This window comes from Pollachius pollachius (assembly GCF_949987615.1).
Source record: "Pollachius pollachius genome assembly, chromosome: 13".
Lineage (NCBI taxonomy): Eukaryota > Metazoa > Chordata > Actinopteri > Gadiformes > Gadidae > Pollachius > Pollachius pollachius.
Genome location: NC_136946.1, coordinates 8,914,420 through 8,929,313, shown reverse-complemented (window position 1 = coordinate 8,929,313; position 14,894 = coordinate 8,914,420). Strand labels below are relative to the sequence as shown.

Here is a 14,894-nt window from a genome sequence, read left to right as displayed (position 1 = left end):
CTCAAACACGGGTAGATATTTGAGTTGCATTTGAAAGACAGAAGGATTTAAAGAGAGCTGGTTTATAATTTGCTACGTTCTCAAAATATAAAGCGCTCAGCTCTTCTTGCGCTCTCGTATATGTTCAGTCTCCTCACCCTGTAAACCCACGTGAACTGGAGTCTGGGAAGATGGGCCGGGCAGAGACTACTCTCTCTAAATACAACAGTATTTGGACTGCAGTACCAATTTGAAACATTTGGTGTCAATGTTACATATTGTACCTTTAAAGTGTCACTGACCACTCACATTGTTATAGACAAAAAAGACAAACTTGTTTAATAGCTTGTCTAATTGGGGGCCAAGGGATCGGTGGTTTTAGCTGGGCCATTCAGAGAAGTTGTCACAAATCTAAAGCTCAGCTTTAGGGGAAGTTACTGTCACATCCTGAAAAAACAAAAAACTGTCACATCTTGACACATCATGGTTTATCAGTACAGATAATTTCTGACACAAAAGGTCAGCTCTTAAAGAACCATGGTAAAGATAACACAAATACTTTAAAGGCAATACAAGGCAATGTATACAAAGACTAGGGATTTATTATGGCATTTTTCCACCACCAGATAAGAGTCAACACATTGCATTGGTATGGGATCCACATATCAAACTAAATTATGAACTACTCCTGATCAAGACTGAACAAAAATACACCTCTGAATTTGGTCATCATCAATTTGAAACAGTTTCTTGTCATTAATAATACAATGTCCTCTCAAGCAAGAGAAGAACCAAAGGTCAACAGCGGACTGGCAAGACCCTTTTTTAGTAACACGACCACAGACGGACAAGAATCAGTGTCAAAACATCTCCATCGTACCCAGTCGAAGAAGTACCATGTCATGACTCACACACATGTACACGGGAAAACATAGGCCTATGTACAGCACAGCCTCAGGGATCAGACATCAGGATAACGTGTTACAGGAGAGCTGTGTCCATGTTCACTCGCTCTCTTTTTCTTCTTCTTCTTTTTCCTTGCCATATTTTCCCATTCCCTGCGGCTCTCTCCCTCGCTGTCGAGCTGAAGTGTTGATGAGTGTGAACACTTTTTTCCTTTTTTCCTCGTTGCTCCCCGCAGAACGGGCATTTGACGGGGTGTCGGGACAGAAGGAGCGAGGAACGTGCGTGCTGCCATCTTTTTTTTGGTGAGTGTGTGATTCATTTTTTCGCCACGACGGCGCATGAAACACATGGTTGGCGATCGTCACTGGGATCGCGTCCCCTCGCTTCCTGTTTGGCGGGCATATGCTGCCGACACCAGGCGTGCACGGGTGGCCTTGCGCTTCTCATTGGTCGGTTCGCTTGTTGATTAATTATTTCTTTCTTTGAGTGTCGAGAGTTCATTGACAATGCCAGAGTTTATCCAACACTGGATGAACACGTTGGTCGTCTGTGTAGCATGGGAGGACGTTTTATTCAGTCTGTTTGAATACGACTGAATAGTAATGGAAAACAATATATCAGCAAAGCCTCTTATTGTTTAATGCTGCGTCAGAGAGGGACTACCTCCGGGGCTGAAAGCACTGCCACTATAGGCACATTTTTGAATAAAAGGAAATTAAACTATAGCCTCCTCGAGATCGCCTTGGTCCGGCGTTAAATAAACCATCTTGCGTGTATGTGTGTGTGTGCACGCGTGTGTGTCTATGAAGCCTGGCAGTGAAAAGCCGTATCTTTTCAGGAAAGTCACAAAATATTAGTCTCTAACATAACTGTCTTGAGAGGCTGGAACAGTGTAGCAGCCCCCCTTTCCCAGACACACAGACCCAAGCCCCTTCAGGAAAATAAACAGTCACAATTTGTGGGGGTTTAGTCATGATTTGCCAATCCAAACATTCTTCCAATTCTGAAAGGCTCCATACTTAAAAAAACAAAACAGCAATCAGCCTATTACTGATTCGTGGGAGGAGTCTTCCCCCCACCGAGATGCACGCAGACTCCACCGCCTCACACATGTATGTTCTACGACTAAACATATACTGTTATATGCATCGTCAGACCTCAACCTAACCTCAAAGGAGGACAGATACCCCCCCGCCAACCACCTCCTGGTCCCATGGTCTGTTTGAAAACGGCCCGCTGTCTTTCTGTACATGTCCACCGTCACAATCCATCCAAATCCTCCTGCTTCACCGTATACAACCTTCTAGGAAAACAGCAGTGCAGACACTACAAAGTATAGAAATTGTTTGTTAAGAACCCCGTAACGACTCAACGTAGGGGGGGGAGAGAGGGGGCCGAGGACTCACGGACCACACAGATACACATTTGTGTATGTGTGTGTATGTGTGTGTTGGGTCGCATAACAGTCACTGGGGTGAAAAAGGGTTCTTTTTCTATTCACATGTCGTTGTCTCTGTTTGTTTGCGCGTCAGACGGCGGCGGCGAGCGTGAAGGAATCACTGGGCTTCTTCGGCGTCCTCTGGTCAAGGGTTCGTCTGCTAACGCCACCGCCATCGCCGCCACGCAGCTCAGTGCTAACGCAACAAGGACCACTGCTTCTCTTCCTCTCTCGCTCACTCTCTCTCTCTCTCTCCCCCTCTTGTGATCTCTTCAGGTCCTCTCTCCCCCCCTCCCCCCCATCCCATCCAAAGTGGGTGGAGAGGATGGGTGGGGGAGGGGACTCATGCACGGTGGTCCCTACGACCCGTCGCCTCCCTCCGATGAGCTCTCCGCCGACGCCTGGGGAGCCTCCCCCGTGGGTGACTGGGCGGTCCCCGGCCCATCTGCACACAACACACACACACAGACACACAAACACCCACACACGCGCACAAACACACACAGACCACACAAACCAACACAAACTTAAAGGGTAAAATAACCAATCACATCCTACCACTGTTCTCTCAACAATGTTCACAGAGTACAAACCCTCCAATGATCACAATGCTAATTGCAATCAGCATCTCCAACCACAATGTTGTTATGTTGATTATAGAGGAAACTAGTAAAAAACGGTGCATCCTGCATCAAAGTTTCGCGTTCTGAACGATTTGTTTATTAGATTCATCTGAATTTCCCTTTAGGGAACAACAAAGTCTATCTTATCTTACAATATTATAATACAGTATTTCCCCTTATCCTATTTTAGTGTAGGAACTGATATTGTTGTTATTTAATTGTTTGATATCAGGTATATTAACAATTGCTAACTAACTAACAATCTATTCTATAGAATTAAGAATATATGGCATAACAATTATGGACTCTGTAAATATGAACACGCCACAAATGAAGATCTTTCTTTTAAAGTAATCAACTCATCACACTAGATATAGAACATATAACTTTATATACAATACTATTTCATGCATCGAATCATGAATCCCATGTGATGACAGACCATTCCAGGCCTTACTGGACAAGACTCGTGTCTAGCTGGAGTCTAGGCCCCCGCCCGGCCCCAACCCCTACCTTTGAGGGAGAGCTCGGCCAGCTTCAGGGGTAGATCCGTGGGGCCCACGCCTGCCGGAGAACCCAGGATGTCAGGCAGGGCGTTCCGCCGGCCCGATCGCCCCGAGGTGGCAAAGTCCAACACCGGCTCCACCTCTGTCATCTCAGAACCCGGCCAGAACCTGAACGATGGGATGTAGAGCGAGAGATGAGGCGAAATGAATTGATGCAACGCATGCAAGATCATGATTTCAGTACAGGACGTTCAGTATCCGAATAGGGCACTGAATATCCGTCTGGCCTTGGCTGGGCATCGATGGCTCATCTTTTAACTTGGTTATTCTGTCTATTTCAGCTAAGGTTTTGCTCGGATAGCTCAGACGATCGCTGCACTTTCCTCGGGTTTTGTAAGCTGAAGCTACTCGCGCTGATTGGTCCTATCGTTTGACCATTTCTGGTCAAGACCGGCCTGATCGGCAGAGGGAAATGGAGCGTGACCTCGCAAGATGAGGAGGGTTTCACGAGGTGAGGATATTTTTACCAAATTTTGGGAAGGTATCACGCCACAGCCTCAAAGTGCACTGAAAAGTGAGGTTGTCAGGGCACATCCACATGTCCAAACGCTGCCAATAAAACGCAATCTATCTACAATCTTGTCCTCAGTCACTGGCATAAGTGATCCCATTATCAGAAGTAGGGTATCCGAAGCCGAATGTATGGGAATCTTTGAGCAGAGGTCCAGTTTCACCACTGCGGCCCGACACGTGGCCACATTATTGCAGCAGCTTCAAATTGTTGCACATCATTTTAGCCTCATTTTAGCCTACCTTTGCAAGCTCCTAGCTTCTGAAAAAGTATTTGCATCATCGCTCTGTGACTTCTTGTCTGTGAAAGGTTCTACATAAATACATTTTACCTACTTATTTACTAACTTATTCACACACTCACTAAATAAGTTATGGTGAAAATGGGCCCTTATCTGAAGTGGTTAAGACACACTTTTGAAGTGCTGGTGTGTATGATATCCCGTTACAACTCTTCCACAGCATAGACATGCATGCATGCGTGCGTCGCGTATGTCTGCATGGTAACCACTTGTTTCACTGTCTTTATCATTAAATATATAAAGATATCGCCAAAATACCGAGCATAAGCACTTCCTTAACCCGTTTCCACACGTGTGATCGTGTGGGAATATCCACATGAAAAGCCCAGTCTGTCTGCTCATATAGCAACCAGCAGCCAGGGAGCCAGCTCTGGGCTACATTGATGACAGGCAGAATTACACCCCCTGTCAGACACACGCACGTGCATACACGCACACACAAACATGCACACACGTACGCAGGACCCACAACAAGGGCATGTGCAAAACACGTGTACACACACATGCACACAAACCCGAACCATTACACTAACGCATACATGTGCACAAACATACACACACACACACACACCGCAATAAACACACTACAGCACACACACAAACACACATACACACACCCCACAACACACGTGTGTGTGTGTGCACACACCACGACAAACATGTGCACTCACACCCACACACACATATGCACACACACACACACACACACACACACAGACACACACTCAGTGAACTGTTGCCATGGCGACGCAAAGAAAAAGCACCTCTGGTAGGCAAACATAGGAGTGTCATCCTTTCACCGACTCACTGTCTCTGCCCCTGGACCCATCCCTCTCTGTCTCCTAGTTCCTCCATATGTAACCTCGTCTCTGAGGGGAGACGACTCTCTCTCCTCGACAAGGAGCGCCGGTGGCATCAGAGATTATGAGCAACAGCTGTAAGCCAGCAGACACCTTCAGGTCCGCAGACAAAGCTTTGTGGTCACACGAAACAGGTGTGTACGGAAGCACACACACACACACACACACTAACACATTCACCTACACAGAAACTCATACATATGGAGACCTTCACGCGAACACACACATACACACGTGCACATAGAGGCCAACACACCAACACAAACAGACCTACACACACATGGGGACCTACACACACACACACACACGTCACTTCAACCCCTGAAGAGGGGCTGAAGAGGTAATGTAAACTCTGACCTGGAGAACCAATATTGTCGTGCGATACTATGGAGCACTGGCGTGTGGATTGTGTCTTTATTCTCAAGAGTGGTCACTTCAGTCTCCGGTTTCATCGGTTACATAAGCTCTAACCCCTTTCAATTGCTCCGATGCTGATCACACACGCTGCTCCCGTCAACAATGACGAAACAAATCGAGACAACGTATTGTGTCAACATCGCAATGTTGCCAGGATACCATGCTAGCCTACTTAGGTTTGTGCCGGTAGAACACACTGAAGACTGAAACCTAATGCAGCGCATTCGACAAAAACCCTTTTGTGCCATCAACCTCCTGTCCCTTCCACCCAAAGTCTAATCCCCGGCTCTCATCTGCCACTCCTCCGCCGCTAAAGGAGTCGGAGCCGAAGCTGAGTCCGTTTTTAAGACGGTAGCCTAGCTCTATTCGAAGAACGCACGGCCATGTTTTACAGTAACGCTGGCAGTCTCATGTGGTGTGTAATCTCTGAGCAGCGTACTGCTACACACTATCATCTCTCCACATGCACCTCTCAATGTGTCTGTGCGTGGATGTCTGCGAGTGTGTGTTGTGTTGTTCTTTTGTCTGGCTCCCCAGAGAGCCGTTCAGGACAACATGGGTGCTATGTAATCAAGTGCGATAACCCTCAGCTGAATGGTGGCGCGCTATGGGCGGCCCCCAGACAGGCAATGCATGATGGGAAAATGAATGAGGCCAAGCGGAGCCGACAGGCAGCGGGCAGCCGCGTTCTGAAAGGATGTCGGGGAGGCAGTGCCCACCAATCAGCATGTCTAAATAATATCCTTCTCTCTCTCTGTCTCTTACTCTCTCTCTCTCTCTCTCTAGGTTTCTATTTGCTTCTCTCTCTGTCTCGCTGTCTCCCTCTCCCTCTCTATCTCTCTGTCTCTCTCTCTGTCTCTCTGTCTCTCTAATCTCCATCCTGTTTACTCTAAGTGATTGCAGTGAAATAGACGGTTCTGAAATTCAACGAGTTGAATGTGTTTTCATTCTTACACTAGCAGTCATGTACTGTTAAGGCCCTTCATGGAGTAGATGTGCAGCTTGTTTTGATGCACCTTTATGTTTTATTGTTTTGAAATAAAATACATAAAGCATTAGTAGGATTTGTACAACTAACAGGAAGGGGAATATTGACATCAGGTTGATGTCAACCCTTCCTCTTCATTGCCTTTAGCCAGAGGATGTTCTAGAATCAACAGATGTACAGGGGCCGGTGAGAACTGGATATGGAAATAAAGTTGAACCTCTCTCTGTCTTCTGCTCTGATACAATTAGCATTTGCAAATAGCCATAGCCTTTCCCTATCGGTCATGAAAGTCAAACAGCATGTCTGGCCGTGTGTGTGTGTATGTATGTGTGTGTGTGTGTGTGTGTGTGTGTGTGTGTGTGTGTGTGTGTGTGTGTGTGTGTGTGTGTGTGTGTGTGTTTGTGTATGTGTGTGTGTGTGTGTATGCTCGGTGACATTTCACCGTACGCTCAGGGTTCAGCACCAAGGAGAGGGGAGGGTGGGAGTGGAAAAACAAAGAGGGAGGACAAGGGCGAGGGAGGGCGAGACAGGGAGCGACTGGGAGAGAGAGAGAGAGAGAGAGAGAGAGAGAGAGAGAGAGAGAGAGAGAGAGGGAGAGAGACAGGCAGATATATACAGGAAGAGACTGGGAGGGAGAGAGAGAGAGAGAGTCAGGGAGAGACAGAGAGAGATACGGGGAGGGAGAGAGAGACAGGGAGAGAAATACAGAGAGAAAGAGAGGGAGAGAGAGAGACAGGGAGATAAAGATAGACAGACGAAGAGAGGGGGAGAGCAAGAGAGAGAGACAAGGAGACAAAGATAGAGAGAGAAAGAGAGGGTGAGAGAGAGACGGGGAAAGAAAGATACACAGAAAGAGGAGCGAGACAGACAGGGAGAGAATGATAGACAGAGAAAGAGAGGGAGATAGAGAAAGAGGGAGGGAACGGGAAAACCGGCACCCATGTCTGGCGACATGCCACCCGTGTGAGGGTCTGTTCAGAACGCTGCCAACGCTGTGCCTCACAGCCCTGAAGGTGCTCTTCATCAAACAGGGGGGAGACAGAGAGAGACACACGCACACACGGCGAACAACCACCAGACACCCAGCACCGCAAGGAAATGTGGAAATAAGAAATGCCAAAATGAAAGAGTCAATCTGCAATATGTTAAAAATATCCCTCTCTTTTGATAATTACTTCTTCTTTCTTCTATTTAAAGCAGGTGAATTGACGTTGTGCTGTGAGCGACAAGTAATTCAGTTCCTCTTCTCCCCCACTTCTTCTCCTTTGTGGCCTCCACTGGACAGGCTACAGACAGCGGCGCCGTGTGCACACACCCCAAACATAGCATTAGCAACGTCAACAAAGCACAGGCGACGACTCCTACCCCCCTGCTGTGCTTCCCCACCCCAACAACCCCCCCCCCATATCCCAGCCCCCTTTGTGGCAGTCCCCATTAGGGTGTCATCTTCCCAGCCCTCCCATCCCAGAGCAACACAACAGAGGACAGCCGCAGACAAAAGGGATGCGAGGCGAAATTACAGGTTGCGAAGCCCCTCCACCCTCTCCCCTCTCTCCCCCCAGCGAGTACATCCAGCCAGCAGGCTGATGTTTACACAGCCTGTGAAGACATGGCAAGTTACAGATGAATAAATTATGCCTGGGATTACTCTTCGTCTATTTTTAGTTTCCCCCCATCTCCCCCCCGCCCAGTACCACGTTTCCTGTGATCATTTCCTGTCCCTACAACCGTTTTAGCCCTTCTCTTTCATTTTCTTGATGTTCCTTTAACCCCCCCCCTCCCCCACCAAGCCACCAACATCCTAAAGCTTAATTTGCACTTGCTGCCATGGCAACAGCACCATTGTTATAAGCCCCTAATACAAGGGGGAGCAGAGAGCGAAAAGCGGATGGTTTTTTCCACTACTCCTGTCACGGAAGTACATGTGATTCCTTCTTCTAGCTCTTCTTCTTCTTCCTCTTCTTCTGCGTCGTCCTCCTCTCCTTCCCAGCCAGTCTCTCCGTGGAGAGGCACGGAGGCACCGTCGGGGTGTGAAAGCCACCCTGATCCTTCACACCACGCACAACGCCGTTACCCGGTGTGACTCCCGTCTTCTGAGAGGCAGAGGAGGGCTTAAGTAGAGAGAGGCGGGGAGAGGTCGCCAGACGGGCACACAGAGAGAGAGGGAGGGAGAGAGGGAGAGAGACAGAGACAGAGAGAGCGAGAACTAGGAGTTAGAGAGAGAGAGAGAGAGACAGAGAGAGAGAGAGAGAGAACTAGGTTAGAGAGAGAGAGAGAGCGAGAGAGGCAGAGAGAGAGAGAGAGACAGAGAGACAGAGAGAGAGAGGGGAGGATAAAGAAAGGGAGACGAGATCTAATGAGACGACGTGATTGCAGTCCCCTTTACTGAGAATCCTGCACACACATACACACAGACAGACACACACACACACACAGACACACACACACAAACACACACACACACACACATACACACACACACACACTCTTGCAGAATCAAATCTACCCTTTTCCTCCCCACCTTTACATTTCAGGCTGTCTGCTCCGCTTGAATGAGCGATGAGCTCCCACTCATGGAATCAAAGTCACAAAATCACTTGAAGACTTTGCCTCAAAGTGAGATACCGAGCAGTGAGGGCTTGCAAGATCTACGGAAGCAGACGAAAACACAACCAAAAGAGCTGGCTGTGTGGTCGTCCGATTAGCCTTGGTTAGTGACTGAAACATTTACAACACAATCCCCCTCTTTGAAGCCAGCTTTAGTGTCGCTAAAATGAACGAATCAATGGCTGTAAAGACTGAAACGATAAAGGGCTGTTAATGGACCCCCCACCCCACCTCACCACCCAACGCTCGTTACTGATGTCGGGGGGGGGGGGGTCATCTTTTGTTGAAAAACCACAAAGCCAGAGGAAAGTGTTCTGTTGACGGCGACATGGTGACACCCAACGACTCCTCTGCTAATTAAAGCCCATTTCAAAGTGCAAAGGAAAACACACAAAAACATAAAAAGAAACTAAACTGTAAGGGAGAGGTTGAGACAAGTAGGGGATTCAAGCTTGGCCGAGAAAACAAAGTGGCCCTTTCACGCGGGTAAACAAACGTGAGAAAGATTGCAGGATGGCTTCTCCCGGTGGAGGGTCAATCACAACAAACGGATGCATAGCAATTTAGAGCAATTAGTACCCTCAGCTCCGGGTAGGGAGGGATCCAACCCGACGTCTGCCAGAGATGGCTGGCAGGGCCCTATCACATCGCAGGGCCACGGTTGAACTCTGCCAGCGTCGTTTCATGCTAGGTTAATCGCAAAACTAAACGTTTTTATAGTGTATAGACTGCAGGCTGTAGGGCCACAAGGCAGACTGCCATGTAATGCATTGCATGGTCTGAGTGTTTAATCGACTGGTCTACAGCGCCTGGTCTGGTCTGAACTCAGAGAATAGCAGTGATTAGGTAAGAGAGTTTCGAAGAGGATTCCTCCGTGTGAGTGTGTGTGGTAAGGTAGTGTATGGCAAAACGATGGGGGCGCTGCCTGCTGTAAGATCTGTCATTATTGATCTTTGCTATTCCCTCAATCAGTCTAAAAGGGAGAGAAAGGGAGGAGAGTGCTCTGGTCTCAGATCAGCGTTTGGGTATTAAAGATTCATTCTATCCCAGCTCTTCTGCCCAGGCTTGGTGATCACCAGTGGTGAGGCTATTAGCTAGGCATTTGTATGATGAGAAGTGATATATATATATATATATATATATATATATGAGTGGAAGAATTGCATGAATTACTTATGTGACTTTGGTTGAACAATATGATCCATGCCTTAGTCCAACCAGTATAAATATTTTATCACACACACTTGTTTGTCTGTTATGATTGGGGAAGAGAAGATATAGAGAAGACACACACACACACACACACACACACACACGCACACACACACACACACAAATACAAACACACATGCAAGAATGCACCCGACCACAGAACATTGATAGTGACGTGTGACATAACTTGGCTGTTTCTGCCCATGCCTAGACACGGCCTGCCAATAAAAGGGACAAGGAGCAGACAACACACCCAAACACCCACCCACACACACACACACACACACACAAACACACACACACAAACATGCACCATTAATGGTGGTGAAGTGGGGGTGCCGTGTGTTGGCCTCCTTGCTCTTTTCGCTTGAATAATGCACCGGCATCAATCATCATCAAAGTATTCATTGTTGCCGTTGTGCGCGAAATTAAAAAAGCTGTTTGCTGCAAACACAAAAAAAGCACAACCTAATTGACTGTGCGGGTTTGAAGTGCCATTCAAACCCCTATTGAACCTCTCCCTCTTCGTTAAGGAGACTCCACCAGCTAATCAACTCAATGAACATCGGAAAAAAAGCTGTGTAGAGTGGGACCTGTATTGTGTTGATAGTTCCTAGCACTGCTCAAACGTCCATTGACTAACTCTCGGCTCATTCCTTGGCCTGCATCAAATTTTAGGGGTGCTTCGAAGTGATCAGTGAGCTGAGTGGAGGCTCAGGAACTGCAACGGAGAAATAGCATCTGTTTGGACGTCTCCCCTTGCCCGGTTCCAGCGTCTGTACCCACCCCCACTGTGAAAAACATAATCTGCGCTTCAGTGTCTGCAATTGTGCTGCTTGAGGAGCACTCGGCTTGATGAGTTTTCACCCAGCCAATCAGAGTTTTGTGGGCGGGATCTGTTAAATGATATGCTGACGGAATCCGTGTGCCCATAGCACCCGATAGAAAACATCACTCGCAGGGCTCCTCCTAGCTGAGTGACAAGTTGTCCCTGAGCAAGGCACCTAACCTTAACCGCTCCCGACGAACTGGCTGTCGCCTTACATGGCTGACACCGCCGGCCATCGCTGTATCAATGAACGTATGAACGGGTGAATGTGAGGCAATGATTCACTAGCGCTTTGAGTGGCCACAGGTCTGAAAGCGCTAGATGGAGGACAGCGGCCCCATTAAGCATTTATTCAGCCCAGACTTGTGCTATGGAGCTGAGCATCAGCCTCTGCCTCTTATCTACTCTCTCTGCTTGGAACAACATCACCTTAGTCAGACTGACATCATGGCCGGCTCCTTCTGGGAAAGAACCCCCCCCCCCCCCCCCCCCCCCCCCCCCCCCCCCGCTGGTGCAACAAGTACATAGGTCACACTAAAGGGCGCTGGGCTTTACAGAAGCCAGAAGCAGACGGTCATGGAACTGGTATAGGTCTGTGGTCAATACGGAGCAATAATGAATGGCTTAGTATTTGAACACATGAACGGCGGCGTCAATCATGGAAAGGACAAAAAGGCCCAGAATCAATCATGATAGAATTTACTTCTGTGTGGTCAAATTTAACGGGACAGACGACAGATGGCCGTTGATTTTACATTTTTTATCCAAAGGGTGCATGTTTTAAGTGTGAGAAAATTTCAAAAAGCAATAATACAGTGTTTGTGTATGTAAGTGTGTGTGCATGGGAGAGAGAGTTTGTGCAGAGCGTTCATGTATTTTTTGTGTGTGTATGTGTGTGCACATGACTTCTATACAGGGAATTAACTGGAATGGAAGCTACAAACGTGGGTCAAAACATAAAAATTGAATGACAGACACTGCAATCAACGAAAGAACAGACTGGTGACTACATTGATCAGGACAAGTCTCCCTCCAATCTAAATCACTGATTGGTTCAAATAATTGGTGGTATCCGTGACAACGCCAGGTTGACTTGGCAAGGAAGTCAACAATGAGGAGACTCATTGTCAAACGGGCACAGCAGAAGAGGTCGACTAGGGTTCCTTGATGAGGAAGGTGGTTTAGTATTACTATACCTGAGTAGTCTGTGAAACAACCTGTTGTTCACAGGAAAATTGAGACCCTGCGAATCAAGATAGGGTAGACTGTTTTGACTTTCATGGTTGACTAACATGCTTTTTTTTTCTTCAAAGTGAATGCATCAACTATGAGAATTTATTTTTTTATTTTAAACGCAAAATACAATTGCAATAAACAACACAGTATAATTGGCTCTTGGCTCTTAAAACAGTTGACAAATCTACCAAATAACAACCAATCAGGCCACAAGCTTTGACTTGTCCTTCAATGTTGTCATGCAGATAAACAACATAATGCATGTCTGGAAACAAACTAAGTGCAGCCCATGGAGACAAGAGCATTGTTTGCACGCTTTGCTTTAGAGATACCGCTAAACCATCTGATGTGTCTCATTGTTGGCAAATGATACACCGATGAAACCAAAGACTAAGTACATGTCATTAGTGCGATATGCCTACACAAAAGCAGATTGATGAACAACCGATGACGACCATACTGCTGGCTCGTGCAGCGGAAAGAACAACACAGCGACAGCACGCTGGTGTAGACTTTACGAAAGAAATGTAAACAGTCGTTAGCGTTTTTATTATTGGCAACCGTAAAATCCCCATCACAATCCCTTTTTTGCTAAGGTAAGGCAGGCAGGCGAATATTATACAGCTCTGCATAGGACATTGCACACAATTGAATCAATTATGTATTTTCTCAGAAAACACACAAATAACGTATAATGCAAAAAAGACAGAGTGCCTACTCTTTTCATTGCATCGACGCAGTTAATTATGACTCTATATTGTTTGTAATCATGCGTTTATAACAGCAGGAAAGCAGCAGCAGGAATCTCTCTCTCTCTCTCTCTCTCTTACACACACACACACACACACACACACACACACACACACAGTAGCCTTCCCCTGTTGTTATTACATGCTTATTCTATAATGCATGTCTGATCAACTTCGTATTAGACTAATTGTTGCACGTCCAGGGGTTATGCAGCACTGCCTACCTGTTGAGTAAATGTAATATGTTCGCAATACATGGCCCCATCAGCTACTCACCCACTGTCAGTGCGCGTGACGAGGGAAAAGTCCAAGGTTGCAACTATCTTCCGGTGACCGCACTCTCCGGGCACGAGAAATAAACCTACGGTGTTTTTGATGTCGCATCCATGAAAAAAATGGTGTGTAAAAAAAAAAACGTTCAAAACGCCTGGCAGCGGTCCGCGGTCACGTTAAGTGAACAGATCCCACGTTGACGCACCCGTACGGTTTAGTGCGCGTTCTCAGAGCGCAATAGAAAGGTTTCAACCATAGTGGTTTTACCGAGAGGGGGGCACTGCCGCCACACGACCTCCGTTATAACAAAATACGCGGATCCTGATGCGTGATTCTATTTTAAGTAATGATGTACAATCGAAGTCAATTTCAGATACACACATATTAATTGTTTTTTTTCCGCAAATAATCCAGGGCCCGCGAGCACAGGTTAGGCGCGTACCGCCAGATGGTAGCAGCGCCACGCTGTCCAATGGGGAGAGAGAATGTGCATTGTGTTTGAAGCGACCATACAGCGACCAATACAGCTCATGCACATGCTACTGTATACGCCTATCGACCAACAGGTAGTTTTTGATGCATTTGCAATGCCCAATTTATCTTCAGATTCTAAGCATAAAGCAGCATCTAGATTTTTTTTAAAATTTGCCCCATGAGGGAGTATAAAGTATTTTAATTTGATAAGGAAATGCACTGCACGTCCACATTATAAACCAGGTTTGGTTGCATAAGGTCAATCGAATTAAAAAAACATTGACATGGCACAGTAAAAGAAAACAGACATGAACTAAATGCATGACTGATACAAATAATGCTATTGTGTCCTGACGTGCTTGCCTGCGTGTGCGTGTGTGTGAGCATGCATGTGATAGTGTGTGTGTGTAAGTGCGTGTGTGTGTGGCTGTGCGTGCGTGTGAGTGTGTTTGCGCGCGCCTGCCTGCCTGAGTGCGTGCGCGTGTATGCGTGTGCGCGTGCGGAGGTGCAGAGGAGATGAAACAGAAGCTATCTTTGGACGGACAGCTCCTCGTTCACAGGTGCTTTAATATAGCTCGAGTGCCGCGCGCTGTGTTTTTCCTCAAGGGCAGACGGCGGCAGATGGGAGCCCCCTGTTGCTCCAGTGTCCGACCTTCAGTCAGAGCATCTGCTCCCGTCCGTGGAAAGGAGGCGGAGGAGAGAGGATATTGATGAGGGTTTCGTCTCTTCTTAGGACCTTGTTGAATAAAATATAATACACTAGATTAGAATATATTAAAAATAGAATAGATCTGTTATGATAATGATTGGGATTTAATAGCACCTTTTGAGGTAGGCCTACCCAGTGATACGGTAGCCTCGGGATACGAATTATTGGATGAGAATAGAATATAATCAAAAACTGTGAAATTAAATAGCCTACAAT

General features: G+C 46.9%; 1 protein-coding gene across 1 annotated transcript; it reads right to left on the bottom strand.

Annotated features, from left to right (window-relative positions):
* Positions 1 to 2,223: 2,223 nt before the first annotated feature.
* On the bottom strand, positions 2,224 to 13,631 carry LOC307084588 (cAMP-dependent protein kinase inhibitor beta-like). Its single transcript, XM_079749019.1, has 3 exons — positions 13,499 to 13,631; positions 3,460 to 3,620; positions 2,224 to 2,768 (listed from the first exon to the last, which is right to left on the bottom strand). Exons 2-3 carry the CDS (start codon positions 3,599 to 3,601, stop codon positions 2,683 to 2,685), a joined length of 228 nt encoding a protein of 75 aa, XP_079605145.1. The 5' UTR covers positions 3,602 to 3,620; positions 13,499 to 13,631; the 3' UTR covers positions 2,224 to 2,682.
* Positions 13,632 to 14,894: the final 1,263 nt, after the last annotated feature.